General features: G+C 30.2%; 1 protein-coding gene and 2 long non-coding RNA genes across 5 annotated transcripts; 1 reads left to right on the forward strand and 2 right to left on the reverse strand.

The window, feature by feature from the left end:
* Positions 1 to 8,581: 8,581 nt before the first annotated feature.
* On the reverse strand, positions 8,582 to 9,559 carry LOC127716464 (uncharacterized). Its single transcript, XR_007988941.1, has 2 exons — positions 9,518 to 9,559; positions 8,582 to 8,740 (listed from the first exon to the last, which is right to left on the reverse strand). It is a non-coding gene; the product is annotated as an uncharacterized LOC127716464 (long non-coding RNA).
* On the forward strand, positions 8,824 to 13,280 carry LOC127716459 (uncharacterized). Of its 3 annotated transcripts, XR_007988938.1 has the most exons (5): positions 8,827 to 9,167; positions 10,616 to 10,685; positions 10,923 to 10,979; positions 11,549 to 12,613; positions 12,817 to 13,280. XR_007988938.1 is itself a non-coding variant. In XM_052222676.1 (4 exons), exons 1-4 carry the CDS (start codon positions 8,862 to 8,864, stop codon positions 11,803 to 11,805), a joined length of 690 nt encoding a protein of 229 aa, XP_052078636.1. In that variant the 5' UTR covers positions 8,824 to 8,861; the 3' UTR covers positions 11,806 to 13,280. The 3 variants fall into 3 exon arrangements, 2 of the variants coding, with proteins under 2 accessions (XP_052078636.1, XP_052078635.1); XM_052222676.1 differs by having other exon boundaries at positions 8,824 to 9,167; positions 11,549 to 13,280; XM_052222675.1 differs by having other exon boundaries at positions 11,235 to 13,280.
* On the reverse strand, positions 9,682 to 10,622 carry LOC127716463 (uncharacterized). Its single transcript, XR_007988940.1, has 4 exons — positions 10,543 to 10,622; positions 10,283 to 10,324; positions 10,020 to 10,061; positions 9,682 to 9,840 (listed from the first exon to the last, which is right to left on the reverse strand). It is a non-coding gene; the product is annotated as an uncharacterized LOC127716463 (long non-coding RNA).
* Positions 13,281 to 20,578: the final 7,298 nt, after the last annotated feature.

Consider the following 20,578-nt stretch of genomic DNA (forward strand, 5'->3'; position numbering starts at 1 on the left):
TGCTACTTAACATCCTGGTTATAATCCTCTTAACTGAAGTGGATTAATCTCTTAATCTTCTTAACTTGTACTTAACATCCTGGTTATAATCCTCTTAACTGAAGTAGATTAATCTTGTAATCCTCTTAACTTGTACTTAACATCCTGGTTATAATCCTCTTAACTGAAGTAGATTAATCTTGTAATCCTCTTAACTGCTACTTAACATCCTGGTTAAAATCCGGTGGTGGAAAATTAACGGAAGTGTTTTTAATCCCCCTACCCTCCTACGTATGATCTTGTAAACGTGGTATACACGTTGACCTATCCACGTTTACATCCTGAAGTATAATCTTGTAAACGTTACACACACGTTGACCTATCCACGTTTACATCCCTTAGTATATAATGCAATGTGAACTAGTATCAATCATTCATTCAATATGGAAAATTATAACCATCACATGATTGACCAACTGGTAAAAGTTATTCCACAAGATGTGTTACAGAAGTTACAACAGCTGTCAGCGCAGGACTTTAATGCAGTCTTACATTCAGTTAAACAACATAATCCAACAGAAAAACAACTTGATAAAACTCCTACAGGAAAAGATGACAATGTAACAGATAAAGATAATGTATCAAATTTTAAGTGCCGAACATGCGGTAAGAAGTATGCAAGAAAAGATCATTTAATTCGACACCAACACAACCATTCGAATATAAATTATGAATGTGAACATTGTGGTTTCACCACGAAAAGGAAAGATGTTTTATCTACACATATGCAGGGAAAACATAATGTAAAGAAAAGAGCACAGAAGGAAGACAATGTACAACCCCCACGTAAACGTCAGAGGACAGAAGATGTTGACCAACCTCTCGAGGAACGAGTACGCAATGCAAGAGAGAAAAGATCGTTAACAACAACAGCTCTGAACGATGGTGTGGAAAATATTCAATTACAACCCAGCAACAATGAAGAAAGATATGACTTGATGTTATTTTTCAAAGAAAAACAAGTGGATATTGTGCAAATATTAGAGGACAGGCTACTTAGAAATAATATAAAGTTTTATTTGAGTGTACATGTTAGAATGATTAAATATTCACCAGATGGAAAATACGACGAAGCTGAGCCGCATTTCAATAGTAAAGTGTGTACCATTTTACAATCTGGTGCTAGTGAAATACCTCACGAGTTGAATAAAGGATTTCAAAAAGTATTCATTTCTTTCGAAGAATTCATCAAGAATGGGAGTGGATGGCAACTTGAAGAGGTTTTACAGCTCGATCTGTGCGTCACAAAGTACAAACCGTTAAAAGGAGGTAGTTATTTGGAACTACCAACATCACTTAAAAGATCGAACTGTATACTCAACATTCAGAACTTGGACAACAAATGTTTTTTATGGACTGTTCTTTCAAGTATGCATAACTTTCAACGAAATCCAGAAAATGTAGAGAATTATGTTCCATTTGTTAACTCGGTTAACATGACTGGTATCGAGTATCCAACTCCGTTATCTCAAATATCACAATTCGAAAAACAGAATAACACTATCTCAGTTAACATTTTTGGATACGAAGAAGGAGAAATCTACCCGTTATACATCACTAAGAAAACCTACTGTCATCATGTGAATATGTTATATTTAAAAGAAAACAACAAAAGTCATTATGTGTTGATAAACAACTTTAACAGGTTTTTATCGAGAACAAAGAAACATCGTGAAGAACATTTTTTTTGTTATCTTTGTTTGCAAGGATTTACTGATAAATGCAAACTAGAGATGCATAAAGCAGACTGTGGAAAATTTGATTTTCAAAAAATTACACTTCCCAAGGAGGGTGAGGTTCTGGAATTCAAAGAATATGCAAAAACCGCCCGAATTCCGTTTGTAATCTATGCTGATTTTGAGTGTTTAACACGGAAAGTCGATACTTGTCATCCGAATCCCAACACGTCAAGTACAACTACATACCAACAAATGGAACCTTATAGTTTTGGTTATCAAAGAGTGTCAATTGATAAGCGATACGAAAAACCACCCGTTATATACCGTGGACCTGATGTTGTGGAGAACTTTATCCGTCATCTTCTTGAAGAAGAGAAAGAAATTAAAGACATACTAAGCCGCATCGAGCCAATGATAGTAACTGAGTATGATAAATTAGACTACAAATATGCCAAAAAATGTAAAAAAACCTTCAGCAGCAAAAATTACAAAGTCAAGGACCATGACCACGTTTCGGGGTCAATTCGTGGAATTTCGTGTAATAACTGTAATTTACAGATCAAAATACCGAAATTTATACCTATTGTTATTCATAATTTGAAAGGATTTGATGCAAATCTCATCATGAGTAAAATAGGAAAGTTTAAGGAACAAGACATCACTGTTATTCCACACAACAAAGAAAAATATATGTCATTTTCTATAGGAAATCTCCGTTTTATTGATTCTTTGCAATTTTTAAACAGTTCACTGGCAACTTTAACAAAAAACCTAGCTGACGAAGGAAAAAAACATTTTAAATACTTATCTAAAAGTTTTCCGGATCCAGATGTATTTTCTCTATTGCTACGAAAAGGAGTATTCCCCTATGATTATGTTGATACCGAGCAGAAATTGGAAAAACCTTGTTTACCATCCAAAGAAGATTTTTTTAACAAATTAGGAGACACTCACATATCTGATGAAGATTATCAATTTGCGCAAACAGTGTGGGACAAACTGAAAGTAAAAACATTAGGGGAATACTCCGATGTGTATCTTAAAATGGATGTTGCTCTTTTGACGGATGTTTTTGAAAAATTTAGATACATTTCTTTGCACGACTATGATTTGGATCCGTGTCATTATTTCACCACCCCCGGATTTAGTTGGAGTGCCATGTTGAAGAAAACTGGAATTGTACTCGATTTAATCAGCGATATAGATATGATGTTGTTTATAGAGAAGGGAATAAGAGGTGGTGTATCTAGTATTTTTCATAGATATGCTAAAGCAAACAATCCATACTTATTCGATACGTATGAACCAACTGAATCTACTTCCTATTTATCTTATTTAGACGCAAACAATTTATATGGTTGGAGCATGTCTCAATGTCTTCCGTATGGTCACTTCAACTGGCTTACCGAGGAGGAGAAAATAAAATTAGATATCACAAAATTAAAAGTTGACGGTTCAGACGGATACATTTTCGAAGTTGACCTTGAATATCCATCGTCACTTCATTCTTCTCATTCCGATTTTCCTTTAGCTCCAGAAAGAAAACATATTCAAGTAGAACATTTATCTCCATATTCAAAGGAATTATTGCAATATTTAACTGGAAAGCAATGTTTGACAAAGATAGAAAAACTCGTTCCTAACCTATACGATAAGGAAAAATACATAGTGCATTATAGAAACTTACAACTATACGTAGAGTTAGGAATGAAGATCAAAAAGATACACAGAGTACTCAAGTTTAAACAAAGTCCCTGGTTGAAGAAGTACATAGACTTTAACACAGAAAAAAGGAAAAATGCAAAGAATGAATTTGAGAAATGTTTATATAAGCTGTTGAATAATTCAATTTTTGGTCGGACCCTCCTCAATACACGCAAGCATAAAGATGTGAAACTTTGTCACACGGAAGAGAAACTTAATAAAGAAACAGCTAAACCATCCTACGCATCTTGCAAAATATTTAACGAAAATTTGGTAGCAGTGGAGAAAAAACGTGTGAATGTTTTAATGAAACAACCAATATACGTAGGTTTTTGCATTTTAGACTTATCCAAGTTTTTGATGTATGATTTTCATTATAACCATATGAAATCTCTGTATGGTGATAAAATTCGTGTGTGTTTTTCCGATACTGATAGCTTTTTATATCACGTTGAAACGGAAGATGTGTATGAAGATATGCATCATTATCAAGATATTTAAGATACGAGTGATTATCCTCCAGAACATTTTTTACATGACACCGAAAATAAAAAAGTAATAGGTAAATTCAAGGATGAAACAAGTGGAATCCCAATAAGTGAATTTGTTGGACTGAGATCGAAGATGTATTCATTTTCTTTTGAAGGTGGAGAAAAGCATACTGCAAAAGGAGTAACAAAAACTGCATCCAGAAACTTAAACATGAAATGTACAAAAATTGCCTTTTCGATAAAACTGTTACACGTTCTGAAATGAATATAATAAGAAGCGAAAGCCATGTTTTATATACTAAAACTATTAATAAAAAATCATTTGTTCCTTTTGATGATAAAAGATGGATTTTAAATGATGGTGTGACAACGAGAGCCTTTGGACATAAAGACAACATATAAACAAATGACATTTTTTTTATCATGTAAAACGTTCAAGTCTTATATGTTATTTTCTATTTGTTTTAACTATTTCGTATTTTTATTATTATTTTTGTTCATTTTTTTTTCTATATCAAAATTTGGGGTGATTAAAATAATAATTAAACATTTAGCGAGGGAAACTATTATTTGTTCATTTGAGGGTTATTGTGTATATGTATTTTATTTTTTGTTTGTTTGTTTTCTTTTTGTCAAATGTGTATTAATAACTAGAGCAAAGTGGGAATTTTTTTTTTTGGATATCAAAAATTTGTGGTGATTTAAATACGATTGTTACATATAGTGAAGGAGAATGTAGATGCATCATATTTTTATTATAATTTATTGTATATTGTATTCGATAGTATTTATTCAGTTTATTATTTTGTGTATGACAAAATTTGTTTGTGGGTAATTTAGTTACTTTTTTCTTGTAATTTACTTTTACATCTATGTTTTATTTATTCCTGTTTTTTTTTTTTTTCGCATCCTATCTGATTGAAATAAAACATAAAATATCAATGAATCCAGTTGTTTGTTTTCGTTTATTTGAATATATTGTAGTAAAACACACATTATAAAAAAAGATAGATATACACAATAAACAAACAGTCATAGTCATGATTTTACAATTTACATGGAAATGTTAGTGTTCAATCTTTATTTGTCGATTCTCGGTTATTTCAAAGTATCCATAGTTTTCAGCTAAAATCAGTAAGGCAGCTGTTTCTGGTAATGGAGTACCGAACTGACATTCCAATCGTATTTTCCCCTGCTTCAGTAGTGAAAGATATTTGGTATCCGAAAAGAATGGTTCTAAGTTGAAGCATAGAAGCGTATATCCATTGTTGAATTCAGCCCTTGTTATTTCATTCCCCGTATCCAACATCCACTTTCCTCCTGTTTCAAACATTTTTACATAAGGAGAAACGTTCGATGCACCGCTATTCTCGTTGAAATCAAGTTTGAGTGGTATACCATCAACTGGTATTCCGTCACAAAACAGAGTCACCTGTTTTAAATCATAATTCTTAAAGTTAAATGGGTTTTTTGTATATGCTCCAGACATAGCATTTGAAGAAACCAATCCAAGCACAATACTTTTCGGTCTCGCATCTTGGAAAACATTTTCTACGATTAACGAAGTACTTCCTTGCATTATTGTAAAATTTTTCATCATGGTTTTTGTGAAAGGATACTTAGCATTTGTTGTCTTTAAAGCTTCTGAATGAGCGACAATTATAGCTGGGTTAGGTCTGATCTTACAAAGCTTTATCACGACATCTTCCAAAGAAATATGATAGTTAGTTTCAATTTCTCCAGACATCAAACAAAAACTTGGATCGTTGCGGTATAATTTTAGTTTAAGGGATAACATATTTAGCAGGTATCTATCCATCTCAAAGATATCAGAAAAAACTGGTCCCTCCATTTCTAATGTTTTCGAATTAGAAATAAATTTTCTGCGTTCATACAGTCCAGTGTTAGTAGATATTTCATCCATGTGACCATACCTGTCTTTTAAGTACAGACTAGAAGATAATTGTGTGCTCTTTGCGTCTTGGCCATACTGCAGTAATGTTTTCATCATACATTTATACGGGTAATACGTATTACTAGACGTTACCATTTGTCCTTGTATATAAACATCCAATTGCGACCAAAGCGATTGTAAAAATAAGTTCACAGGTCCTACCGTATCGCCATCTTGTAAATCTTCACCATTTGCTTTTTTCACTTTTAATTTCACGTATAGTTTCGATCTTTTAAGATCTATATAATCCATACCATTGTTTGCACATAGATCGAATTCTATAGGATTGTAAGCTGTTATTTGACTAACAGGTCTGCATTCCTCGTATGTTATACTTTCAACACCGACTTGATATGGAGGTATCTCAAAAATCTGTAACTCTGACGGTTGTGCTTCAATAAAATTCTCTTTAGTTAACAAAGACATTATGTTGAAAATATATCCCTTTTATGTTTTTTAACAGTTTTATCTTTTTTCGATTTTTTCGTCTTCTTTTCACCTCCTCTGCTTTGTGGCGAATGATGATTTTTTCGCTTTCTTTTCTTTTTATTTATACTCTCACCGTCATTTTTTATCTCTTCTTTTGCTTGATTAACAATTTGTTCACTAGGCGACACTAACCGTACCTCAAAGTTTTTTTCTTTTTCAACACGAATTGGATAAGATTTATTCGAAATTGGAATCATAAACGATCCCGATTGCGATCCTTTATTATGTCCATTTTTCATATGAGCTACGTAAGCGTTCGATTGACCAGAAATTACATTCTGATAATATCTAGACCATAGATCAACATTAGGAATGTACATTTTATCAATGTTCGACATATCTACGCTAAAATACGCTTGGTATAAATTGTAGTGTAAAAGACAAATTATTTTTCAAAAATGAAGCGTTTTCTCCGTGTTCATCTTTTATAAGAAATTCTAAGACTTGAATTTCGTTTTTCTTTACCGGTAAATAAATTGGAGACGAAAATAAATAATTCCATGTATTCATATCCGTGGGAAATATTCTTCGTAAAAGTGAATATTGTATATGGGGAAAAACATTCACTCCACTACATACATCACAAAACAAGTATAATTGATGATTGTTCTTTTTTGTAACTTTTTGATTAGAGTAAAAATCTAATATTCCTAGTTTCCATTCACCTTGTAATTGTAAAACTTCATTTAAACACACTTTGAACTTGAACGGTGAATTATTAGGGTAATATGCATCAGATTGATCACTTCGAATGAAAATTATATGTTCCATTATGATAAAGATTGAATCTGTTCTTCTGGTATGTATTCGTCATACGAAGGAGGCCACCCTTGAAAACGAACTAAGTATTCAGTTTTTCCTCGTCTTTTTCGCTTCTTTAAAATTTTTTCAATTATCCAAAGACTATTTTCGTCTTTGTCTACTCTTTGAAGTTCACTATCATAAAAGGTTCCCCTTATGAATTCGTCTCCATTTATATTTGAAACCCTGTAAAGATCAATATTTTGTTGTCTGAATCTTTGTACTACTTTGAATATCTCTTCCGTCCATCTTTGACTATACGATCGATCAAAAATATGAGCAATATTTGAGAGTCGAACTAAAGAACCGATTTTGTATTTGTATTGTTTTTTTCTCTTTTTCTTTTTGTTTGTTTGTACTTTTATTTCTTTCATTTTTTTCTCTGTTTCACTTAAATACATTTTCCCCCAGATATCACTCTCGTTGTCTGAATTAACGTCTTTAGGTGCAATGTTTTGTAAACTTCTATGAGGAGTATCATTATAGCTTTTTGCAAAATTTTGCAAGTTGTTAATATATCTATGTGTTCTGTTCTTTGTGAAAAGGCGAAACATTTTATTCTTTATAGTTTGTAAGACTCTTTCAGCATAATTTGCGTGAAGTTCATTTTGAGCCGAAAAATGGCGGACACCATTCCTTTTAAATAATGACTGTGTCTTTTTGGCTAGAAATTCTTGTCCCTTATCTGTTCGAATTTTTTCCGGTTTTACCTCACTAAAAATCTTTTTAAATGCAGAGGTGACTTCATCTCCCGTTTTATTTTTCAATGGTTGTAACCAAAGATAGCGTGAGAAACAGTCAACAACAACTAACACGTATTTGTAATTTTCATTTTCTTGTGAAAATTGTTTAAGATCCATTAAATCGGCGTCCCATAAATTATTCAACCCCGTGGTATACACTCTTATTCTTTTAAAAGAACGACGAGGTGTTTTTTGTAAACTGTAATTATCTTGTGAATTCAACCACCGTTTAATTTGATGTCTACCAACTTTATTCCCATCTGCATTTACGATATGATACAGTTTTTCGGTAGAAGCATATGAAGCTGGTCCACCAACATCATAATAGTATTTACTTAGGAGAGTATCTAGTTCCTCATTCATACTTAACTCAATTTGAACTGAATGTATATCTCGCAAATTAGTTTTAAGTAAAGTTTCACATATGAATCGGATTAGAGGTAAAAAAGATGGGGGGGGGGGGGGGGGGGGGGGTGGAAAAAAACAAAAAAAAAGTGTTTCAATAACTGAAATTAGTTTGTGTTTTGATTTAAGATATAAAAAAAGTTAAGAAAAAAAAAAAAACTTTTCATTAAGGAATGTAAATATTTGCATCTTTTTCATTTCTATTCGATTCTTATATAAATCTCTACCTAAAAACAATACCACTACATCAATAAATAAGAAATACAAAAAAAAAAATATGTTTACATAATTTATTATAAAATCTATCACAAAAATAATGATGATGTCCTTTAAATATTGTCTGTCATTCAATTCCATCTTTTATTCATTTCATTCCATCTTTTAATCATTCCGATCCATCTTTTATTCGAATGCTTAATGGTCTATTTCCATATTCTGTAAAACACAACAAAATTATTTAGTCAAAAATCATCACTTTACCAAGAATCAACACTATAGTATTATATTTAAATCACGTGACATTTTACATGACATAATCGGAAAAAGAAAGAAAAAAATGGTCGCCATGTTGCTTTTGAGTTTGTTATTTTGCTTTCAAAGTGTTGTAAATGTAGGAGCTGTACATATATCATCTTGCTACAGAGTTGAAGATTTTATAGATTGTTCGAGGGAAACAGAAGAGAGCTTTCAGGGAGAGGTAGCAGATGACGTTTTAAACATTCGCTTCAACCATATACAGAGCAAACATCAAATTGAAGATGTTAAATTTACGAAGCATGTTATCATAATGTTGGAAGAATCTTTGAATTTGTGTGATGATATTAATCATAAACTGATGATGGTAGACGGGAAAATGTGTACAGTAAGTCTACATTCATTTTATTTGAATGGTAAAAATATAACACAATAAAAAAATTTGCATACATGAATATTCATGAAAGACTTCAAGTTATATTTCAATCACGTGATAAGTAAACATTTCTAGAAATAATATGAATCTCCTCGGTTGTCGAGTATAGTAGATCAGTGAATGAAATATCTAAATTACAACATGGTTAAACTTCAACCGTTATTAATAACGATGACTGTCTTCATAACGGAGTTTATATACTTTATTCCTCATCTAATAAGAAGTCTATTCATCTTCCCAGTTATTTCTCTTTCTCTTATAAGAGTATACATGCATATTCTACTTCTAAACTCATAACTTACATCATTTTCAACATCGGAAGTGATGTCTATCATTTTTCTCTTCTTGTTCTGTAGAATAAAAAGTATCATCATTAGCTATAATGTATTAAACATTTATATATATAAAAAAAAAACAACCTTGGAAGTAAGGTATTAAAAACATCTTTGTTTTCATTTACTCGTTTTTTTTATTTGCTTTACAATTATTTGTTTATTGGATGAATCTGGTTTTTTTCTCCTTTCTTTTTATTACTTATTACCAAAAATCAAGATGTACTTACTAATGATGGTTTCGCGTCTACATTTTGACTCCCTCTGGGCTGACTCATGTTGGTTAAATCAAGCTGTTGAATAGAAATTTATAAAAAAAACTTTTAAACATTTACACATGATAAAAAAAAAACAATAAAGCATGCAATGGATATTTTATTATTTTTTTTTTTTTTTACTTTAACCCTTTCTTAATAATATTGTTAACATTGTATAAATTGTATTACTTATAATGAGTTAAATCTATACATACACAGTAAGGATCTTTTTCGTCATCTTTTGTTAAGTCTATCATCTACAAAATAAACATGTATAGCTTTAAAATAAGAATATACAATCTTTTATGATGAAAATTAACTTTACACATATACTTTTAAATTGACATATTAATTTTCTGAAAGCTCATATATACATGTATATATATTATTAATGTTATAAGCAATATAAAATTTATAAATAATACATATGGAGTTTAAAACCGATTTGCAACTTATAATGAGTTAAATCTATACATACACAGTAAGGATCTTTTTCTACATCTTTTGTTAAGTCTATCATCTACAAAATAAACATGTATAGCTTTAAAAAAAGAATATACAATCTTTTATGATGAAAATTAACTTTACACATATACTTTAAATTGACATATTAATTTTCTGAAAGCTGATATTTACAAGCAATACTAAATTTATAATTAATTCATATGGAGTTGAAAACAGATTTGCTAATCTATATATAGTTTTCATTCATTAAAATGAATGAATATGCATACTTACTATGATATCTTGGGGGTTGCTTCTCTCCTGCATCTGTAAAATAAAAGAATTTATATATACTTTTTTTTAATAGATTACTGAATCAACTAATTCTTTCGCTGAGTCAAGTTGGAGTATTGACGATGAACTAATAACAGATACAGGTAATTTTCTTTTTTTTTTCTTTGTCTTTTTATTGAAATGATAACTAATTTCCTCCTCAGTGAGAATGAATACTTTAATAAATCAGAAACTTGTATAAAGGAATCTTTTCTGTTTTTTCCTGTAACTGTAATCTTAATGTAAAATACTTTTATTTTCATGTAATAAGAAATCTCAAAGAACCCTATCCTATCATTTTAAAGATATTATATTTTTTTTTTTTTTGTATTTATTTACAGTGACATTTTCAAACAGTAAAGATGAGGGAGAAATTACTACATTAGAAATTCTTGGATGTAAGTATTTTTAGTTTTGAAATTATAAATATAAATTTCTATTAATCACGTTGATAAAAAGTGTAATGTGTACACATCATATGTATAACAATTGTATTTATATTATTTGAAATATAAAAAATGTGATATCGTGTAATGAGATTGAGAAAACTCTTCGTTAATCGCTTTGGGTGTAAGAAAAGAAGAAAAATAGATTTAAGTGAACTACTTGTGAAAATCATGTATTTTCATGCAAAAAAAAAAATTACTTTTCAGATGTGGAAAATACAGAGGGAAACGATAATGAAATTTATGTTATATTATTAGGTGTACTCTCATTTGTTTGTATATTTATAATTTTTGTTTTTATGATATTGTATAGGAAACATATATGTTTTAAATGTTATAGTCATAATATTCTTCCTTCACACGTAGACACAGTTTCACTTAGAAGAATGTCTAGCATTACTTCATTGACAAGTGATAATGAAATTGTGTTTTCGTGTGAAATGGAACGAAAATGTAAGTAAGATTTTTTTTTATATTAATTAGGTTAGCTTTATTCACAGTTAAACTTCTTTTTATTTCAGATATTTTGTCATCCTTTACAGTAATTATATTAGGACTTATCCCTATGAGGCAGAGTGTCAAAGACTTGCTAATACATTCTATACAAAAGATTTTTACAATGGCTATTAATAGAAATTTGAACTATAATACATTTATCAATCTTTTATATCAGTTACTTAATTATATTTTTCATTATTTTATTCAGAAAAGAAAACCTTTACGTAGGAGCAACAGACGTCGTGTTGCTCCAAATAGATTAATGTATAATCAGTTTTGAGTTTTGAAATATTATAGTGTACACACTCAATTCTAGTTTCATGGATAAATTTTTACTTTCCTACTATTTCAAAAGTTATTAAAGTATTCATTGGAATTAAACCAAAAACAAAAATCTATTCTTTTTAAACTGTGAAAAAAACTTACCTTAATATCTTGAACCAATGACGACAGCTGTAACAGACATTTCTCAATCATAACTATTTTGATGAGGTTCTTATTTGAATTCATTTTTTTCTTCTTTTTTTTTCTTTTACAGTTTGCAACTTATTAACATATGATTATCAAACAAGTGTTAAGGTGTATTTATTAGTACTTCACATCCTGGATTAAGTGAATGGGAGGGGTATAAGGAATTATCTATACAAAGGGTGGAATAATGGAGATGTTTTTTTTTTTAATCCTCATTTTTTTTCATATATCAATTATCTAATCTCTTTGTATTTGAAAGAAACAATACAAGTTGTTATTTGTAGGTGGGGTCTGATTTTATTTACTCAATCTTTCATTTGCTGTTGTGAAAAAACACCTCATAGTTTATTATGATAAAAGATTAAATTATTGTTTGAAAGAAAGGTGATTGATTGATTAGAAATACCCCCTCCCTCATTTGTTTACACTTTTAGTCAATTAATTTTTGAGAATTAAATTGTCTGAAGACTATTAACTTGGAAAGTTTTTCATACATCTATATAATTAACAAGTTTGTTGTATAGTGCTATAAAAAAAAAAAGATATATAATATCACTAATTCAATGATAATGAACTCCTCACCCCTTTATTAAAACATAAGGTTGTCTCCCTTTAAGGTTGTGTGCTTTTTTCTATTTAATCTTGAAATAGTAATATGTTACTCAGGGAAAACAAGTTTTTTTATATAGTTATGTAATATACATGTTGTTTTTTTTTTCTTTTCTGTATAGTGTTATAAACAAGATATATGATATCTATATTGCAATGATAATTAACTACTCAATCATTTTATTAACACATAAAGTTGTCTCCCTTTAAGGTTGTGTGCTTTTTTCTATTTAAACTTGCAATAGTAATATGTTACTCAGGGAAAACATTTTTTTATATAGTTATGTAATATACATGTTTTTTTTTTCTTTCTTTTTTGTATAGTGCTATAAAAGAAAGATATATGATGTCAATAATGTATCAATAATTAACTTCTCAAACTGATAAATTTTTTTTTTGTGTGTGTGTGCGTCTAATTTACTGTTTTAAAACTAAATTATAAATGTGTGTAAAAAAAAAAAAAATGATAGAGTTTATCTTCTTTTTTACTTTTTATAATACACAATGTTGGAAAGATATATCTTGTTTGTATATGTAAAGTTATGTAAATATGTTACACCCAACCAGTAAAGTTTATGTTTATTGATAGTGTTGCATTTTAAAAATGTTCTTATGTGATATGTTATTACAATCATGGTGCACTTTAAAAACATATTTGTCTTTAAAGAATTTTTTTGTATATATGTTACTTTTAATATAAAAACATTGTTATATGCTATGTAAAACCCAAAATAATAGTACTAATGTATTTTTAAAAATTAAAAAATATTTAATTGATGAAATTTATTATAATTTAGACTGGAAAAAATAAAACTTTTATTTTCACTTTGCAAATTCATAAAGTATACCACCATACAGTATTTTTTATATTAATAAAATAAGTTGATAACAATTATACTTTTGTTTATCTCATTGTTTTTGTTAGTAGTTAATCTTCACTGCAGAGAAACACATACTTTCAGGATATTGTGAGCTCTTAATTGGTGGTGATTTCAATGTTATAAAATTTTTACTTTTCCTTTATTTGCTATTGCTAAGAATTAGTCTATGCTTTAAGGAAGTTGTCTGGAAAAGGGATTTCATTGATTGACATCATCACATCATTAAACAAACAAAAAATAACCATCTTAGTCTGATAGTTAAAATGAATAATCAACACAAACCATTATTCTATATTTATTAGCATACAATAAAAAAAAAAAAAAAAAAAACATTAGAAAGGATATTACAATTTGAATCTTTTCCATTTAAGTTTAGGTTTGTCATCAAGCAGTCTTGAAAGTTCTCTTTTTACACAAAGTTTATTGTTATTTGTCTGTTTTTTCTTTTTTCTAACGTGTTCACTTTCAGCTAATAGTTCATTTTTCAGTGTTGTAGTTGTATCCGATTGAAACAGTTGTCTTCTCATTCTATTTGAAATAAATCCCATAGGTATGTGGATCGTTTTAAGAAAATTATAAAAATGTATATATCCATTAGGTGGATGTTTGCATCCATATGGAATGACAACATCCCGCAATAAGTCAACAATATGAGTGTTTGGTATAGTTTCGTTGTTAATATGAATTTCTCCTCGTTTGTTCCAACTAATTAATGGTTGAGTCTGAAGAAAGTTCAATAGTTGTTTCCCCTTCTCTCTATATTTCACTGGTATGGTCAGCTCGATTAAAGTGTTCAATTCATGGTCAGAATTTTCATTTTTGGTTATTAATTCCTCCTTTGGTGAAAATTCTTCCTTAGAACAAGTTTGTTTGCTGCTTTCATTGTTTTCTGTTTGTACTATACTTTCATATCTATGTTTTGGAAGAAGAATCATTTCTCTTGTCATTTTTAATTGTTTCAAGTATTGGTTTTACAATAATAGGAATAATGTTATGATATTTCAGAAACAATTTTTTTCTCTGAATACGTGATGTCTCTCTGTGTGTTATTTTCCGAATGATACTTTTATATTTCATAAGTTTCTTTTTAACTGATCGGCTAAGATGAAATACCCCCCATAACACATTTAAAAAACACTCAACTAAAAGTTGAAATTGTTTGTCGTTCATAGTCTTCAACAATGCAATTTTCTGTTCTTCGTCATATGTAATTAAAAGCGATAAAAAATGTACATGGGCTAAAACTTGTTTACTCATTTTGGAACAAAAATTACTGGATCTTCTCCTTTGAAAATTTTTGTTCTCAATAAATATGTTTTATCTGTATGCGTTGACAAATCGATAATCAAATAACCAAACCTACTACAAACTGCCTTTTCATAAGCTGACATGAAATAGTTTAATTGACCTGGGAGAATCTGTCTTCCTAAAACTGATAACTGGTGTTTGTCACGTTGGTTTTTTAGACATATTATGTATGTTGCGTTTAACGAAATAGTACGTATGCATTTTCCAGGAGGGAAAAGATTTTGCATAAGAAACAAAACTGTTATATTACAATGATGAGATTTGACGGTAAAAAGATTTAATACATCACTAGAGTTTGAAGCTTGACATAATAAATCATCAAGACAAAGAATCATATGTTCTTTATTTTCTGACCATTTATCAATTTCCTCACTGGATGGTAAACCTTCGTGAAAAGTTATGTTTCTAACTTTTTTTTCCATCTCTGAAAACAAATTCTGATATGCAGAGTAACAATAAATGGTTTTCTTTGGTGTTTTGGTAAATAGGTATTCAGATTGAGCCAGGATTTTATATGTAAGCATGGTTTTTCCTGACTGAGTAGGTCCAACTATTTGTATACAACACGGTGATTGAAACGGCAAAAGCACTTTCTCCGTGTCTTCACACATTTTTGTTTGTTTGTTGTCTAAACCTTAATTGACTTATGGATTGTGATTTATTTTTCAAGGTATTTGTTTGTTTTATATACTGTTATTTCTAACTTGTTTTAGTTTTTTTTATTTGAGAAAGAAAATACACCACCAGAAAGAAAAAAAAAGAATCAAAATACATCACCAGAAAAAAAAGAATCAAAATACTACAACTGAAAAAAAAAAAGAACCAAGTACACAATAAAGTGCAACAAATGAAGTAAAATACGGATGCAACCTAATGATTCCGGAATAAAAAGGCGGATATTAACGAACGATTCCGGAAATGATCGGAAATGACTTTACATTCGGAAATAAACGAATGTTTCCGACTACTACCGGAAATAAATATACATACGGAAATAAACGAATGATTACGAATACAATCGAAATGATATAAACGAACATGAAGTCATTTCTAATCTTTACCAGAAATATAATTTTTTCATTAAAAAATAAATACACAACGAAAAAATTTCATATCAGTATACTAATTTATTCAATGAAATATACATGTATTTATATATAATACAATCTTATTGTGTGAAACGTTCTTCAAGTTTTACTTTCCTTTCCATTAAATTATAAACAGTCTCTTTCATTTTTTGTGATCGAAGTGTATCAAGGAACAACACATGAAGAATGAAAAAGTTTAAAACGACACTATTTTCCAAGTTCAATGTTCTCACATTTTCTCTGTACTTTCCTAGTATGTGACTGTATTTAAATTCACAATACGCCTGTTCAAAATGTTTTTCAAGTTTATCCAGTTCACTATCCATCAAACAATCGTGTCTATGTTGTGATCCATGTTCAACTTTGCATCCCTGGCAAAACTTCTTTGATAATTGTTGCACCATTTCTTCTAATAATTCAGCAAAAGAAAACAATAATATAGTTGAAAGTAGCCTTTTTCCCATACCGTCTTTAATGTCCACCATTATATTATCAGTGTTCGTCTATAAATGAATAAAGAAATAAGATGCTTTCCTTTAGATTACACAGTTTTGTCCAATTTTCTTTACTGATCAGAATCTTTTTCCCTTTTATAACAAGCTGTAATCGGGTATGTTTTCCTCTTTTCTTCACCACCACTTTTATCGTTTCATCAATTAAACATTCAATCTGTTTCTTGAATAAATCAGTATGCAAATGTTCAAAGTCACAACCGTACACCTCCTTAGATAAATCAACCTGTGCCTGTGCCATTGATATAATTGTGTACTTTTATAGTTGTGGTCGCGGATTAAATTGTTCATAATGATTCATAAAAAGATTAACGAAACGTATAGTAAACGTTTCAGTCACGTGAGGGGGAGGAGGGTCACTAAAACACTCCTTTTTTCCTCCTTTCTTTTAATATGAATATCATTTATATTTTATTTATAGAGGGGTTTGGTAAAATGTAACCAGTACAACCACTTAACAAACTAACCCATAGTTCTATACTTCCATTTTGTGTTGACAAATTAACAACTGCTGCAATAACAATTATGAAAACTATTATCATCTGACAAAAATACACGATCTCTGCTTTTGGTACATTCTGCCCGAAAAAACACCACTTTGTTTGAGGGTTTTCTGTGCTCATTCTCTCTAACATTTCAACTTAAATGATTTTTTTTTTTCATATACACAAAAATATATATCTATATTTTATAGGAGAATTTCATTAAGAAGGTGTAATTTCCAATTTTCAATATGAAAACTTTTGTTATCATAATGCTGTTTTAGTTGAAATAATGTGTGTTTATCAATCGAAAGTAATAAAATATATAATCTAGTTTTCTTTTCTTCGAAAATAAACGAGTTGTGAACCTTTTGTAAATATTTCATAATCGTTGGAGAAGAAAATCGAACTGATCATGTACAACAATAAAATACTCTTTTTGAATGATTTGTTGGTCCTAAAAAGGACCGTTGTACGCATGTAAATGATATACATGGATTTTTTTTTTATTGGTAGTTGACAGGATCCATAAACTTGTAGTCTGCTAACACTGCATCAAAGTAACAACCACAAAAATAAAGATCTTCAATAAACTCTGGGTGGTGTTCAAAGTTGTATAGAATACAAACAATGTAACCGTTTTTTAGAAGCCATGTTTCTACTGGACACCGAGATAGTTCTTCATGATGAAGTTTATCAACCCTGTTCCTTATCAAATTTGCAGTCTTTTTTGGACCTCTTCGCGATCGTCTGATCTTTCCTGTCAATTCTCTTTCTCTTAAAAGTGTATACATATTAAAATTTTGGAGATTCATATTGTTTGTTCTTATGGAAATACTGTTGATGTATGATATATAGTAAACGTTTTTCTTAGTTTATAAACTGATTGCATTCAGATTATACTTCAGGATGTAAACGTGGATAGGTCAACGTGTATACCACGTTTACAAGATCATACGTAGGAGGGTAGGGGGATTAAAAACACTTCCGTTAATTTTCCACCACCGGATTTTAACCAGGATGTTAAGTAGCAGTTAAGAGGATTACAAGATTAATCTACTTCAGTTAAGAGGATTATAACCAGGATGTTAAGTACAAGTTAAGAGGATTACAAGATTAATCTACTTCAGTTAAGAGGATTATAACCAGGATGTTAAGTACAAGTTAAGAAGATTAAGAGATTAATCCACTTCAGTTAAGAGGATTATAACCAGGATGTTAAGTAGCAGTTAAGAGGATTAAGAGATTAATCCACTTCAGTTAAGAGGATTATAACCCGGATGTTAAGTAGCAGTTAAGAGGATTAAGAGATTATAGACCGGATACTACGTCATAGTTAAGAGGATTAGCTGTGACGTGGCTTCCTGTGGGGGAATTGTGGGGGACTGACCCCATTTCATACTACTTATATTCTTTCTTCTGAATTGTTACGGTTTTAAGAGAATTGTGTTTTAATGGCAGATCTTAGTTTCTGTTAAAATTTTACACTTTGTAAATAGTGACGATCAAATCAAATCAAAGAAATTTTCTTTTAAGTCTGCAAGTCAAATGACAATACAACATAAATTATTAACCTCTGAGTGACTTTTTGAACCGACATATACGATTTAGAACTTGGCATATTGATAAGTAACCTATCTATTGATGTTCACGTGTCTATATGTTACCCTCTAAATGCGCTTAGGTGGATTTTGTCGTTTGATTGCTGTCTTATTGGCATATAACCGACATCTCGTACGTTTAAGTTCCGTTTGATGTACTTCTAAAGTGTTGTGTGCCAAATCATAAATGAAAGGGTTGTAGATAATTTAATTGCTTTTCTTTCCCTCAAGAATACCCTACTAGGAAGACAAATCGAAGAGAAACGTACTCTAATTTATAGATATACTAAAGTCCGAAGTTTACCGAACGTGGCCTTAATAAACACATTAATCAGGAAGCATCTGAAAAATAAGTTATAGATGATAGACATGCAAAAGACGGATGTTTGATTTTTGTTGATAATTTAACTTTGTAATTAGAGCTGTTAAATGAGTTTGTTAAATTCGTCTGTCAACACCATCCAAATTCTACGTTTGTTAACTTCTTTCATCACGGGTAGTCTTTTGCACTTGGGTTGTGTGGTTGCCGAAGTCCTAACAATTATTTTTCTCGTGGTTAAGATCACTGCATACGAAAAGCTATCTGAGAATTACGGAGTTTGGGAAAACAATACATCAATATCAGTTCAGTTATGAAGATTTTGATAAGATAAAGGATTTACTTTAAAAAGAAAGTCCATGTGCAGGTGTTTTACAGTAAAACTTAACCATTCATTTTGTTTATCCTACTGTAACAACCTACTATTAGCATTCTTGGTTGTTGTCTCGCCTTCACAGAGTCAAAGAGCGAGACATAGGTATGCTGTTTCCGGCGTCGGTGGCGTCAACGATGTATTAGTTTTTGATGAGGTAATTTTATGGGGAACCACTAGTGGTAGGTCAATGATATTTGGTATGCAGTTATATTAACATTGGTACATCTCATTTCCATGAAGATTGTGGGACCCTGCCTCCTCAGTCATGGTATATTGACTTTGAAACTTTTTCTTAGTTTACACATTTAAGCTTGTGATTAGACCAATCAATTTTGGCTAACCACTAGTTGTTGGTCAATATATTTGGAATGCATATGTATTATCATTGGCACATCTCATTTCCAGGAGATTGTTTGGTTCTGTACATTCAGTCATTGTTCATTGACTTTGATAATTTTGCATAACATTTGCAATTTTTATTTCAACATTTGCATTTTATTATCAAAATAACAAAAAGACAAGACATATCTCTGTGTTAACAGTTTATTCTTGACCATTCGTTTAAAAAACAAAATCAGAAGTTCTACTAACTATATCGGCAACAGTTGACTTGTTAGTAGATTCTGCCTTGCAGATAATTTATGGATTTAAATTGTCTTTTTATCTATTTTGATTTGTATCATATAAGACAAAACGAAAAAAATGGTAAAAAACGTCATTAAAGGGCAATAACTCAAATTCTCATTTTTGCAATTTAGTGTTTCTTTCTATCTGTTATAGTTTTCATGATAATAGGCAAACTGAATAAACATGGTAAAATTTTCTCTATTTATAACGGTGTTCCGAACAATATACAAAACTTGCACTTTACCCCTATGTTCTATTTTAAGACATGTCAGCCATCTTGGTTGACAGGCGGGGTCAAAGGACATATTTTTTTGAAACTAGATACCCCAATGATGATTGTTGTCAAGTTTGGTTAAATTTGGCCCATTTAGATTTTTGTAAAAGTTAACAGACGATGACGACGGACGTCAAGTGATGAGAGAAGCTCACTTGGGCCAGGTGAGCTAAAAATAATGAACTGAGATAAAAAAATCCACTTTTTAATATATGCATGTATATTCCACCACTGCATCAAGTGTGTTATGATATTTCTCCACTCGAGACAGTTTAATTTTTAGTTTAAATATGGGAGGCTTGCCGAACGTTTTAAATATTTAAAATTTAACTGTTGAGAGTAGAGAAATATCGTTATACACGCGATGAAGTGATAAATCTGTTTCGCTATTGATTTTTAGACAAGTTTTATCCTTCCTTTTCAGAGATTTGCAGAAAGTTGTGTTCTTTATATGTGACGTCATCGGACATGGTCGCCTTTTTTCATGACGTCACAATAGGAATTT

The sequence above is a fragment of the Mytilus californianus genome, unplaced genomic scaffold (genome assembly GCF_021869535.1).
Source record: "Mytilus californianus isolate M0D057914Y unplaced genomic scaffold, xbMytCali1.0.p SCAF_9, whole genome shotgun sequence".
In the NCBI taxonomy this organism is placed as follows: Eukaryota; Metazoa; Mollusca; class Bivalvia; order Mytilida; family Mytilidae; genus Mytilus; species Mytilus californianus.

Excerpts from the sequence above, each read along its gene's own strand:
- LOC127716459 (XM_052222676.1), top strand. The coding sequence starts at position 8,862 with ATGGTCGCCATGTTGCTTTTGAGTTTGTTATTTTGCTTTCAAAGTGTT. Across the intron at positions 10,686-10,922 it reads TGAACTAATAACAGATACAG|TGACATTTTCAAACAGTAAA; the intron begins GTAATTTTCTTT and ends ATTTATTTACAG. Across the intron at positions 10,980-11,548 it reads TACATTAGAAATTCTTGGAT|ATATTTTGTCATCCTTTACA; the intron begins GTAAGTATTTTT and ends TTTTTATTTCAG.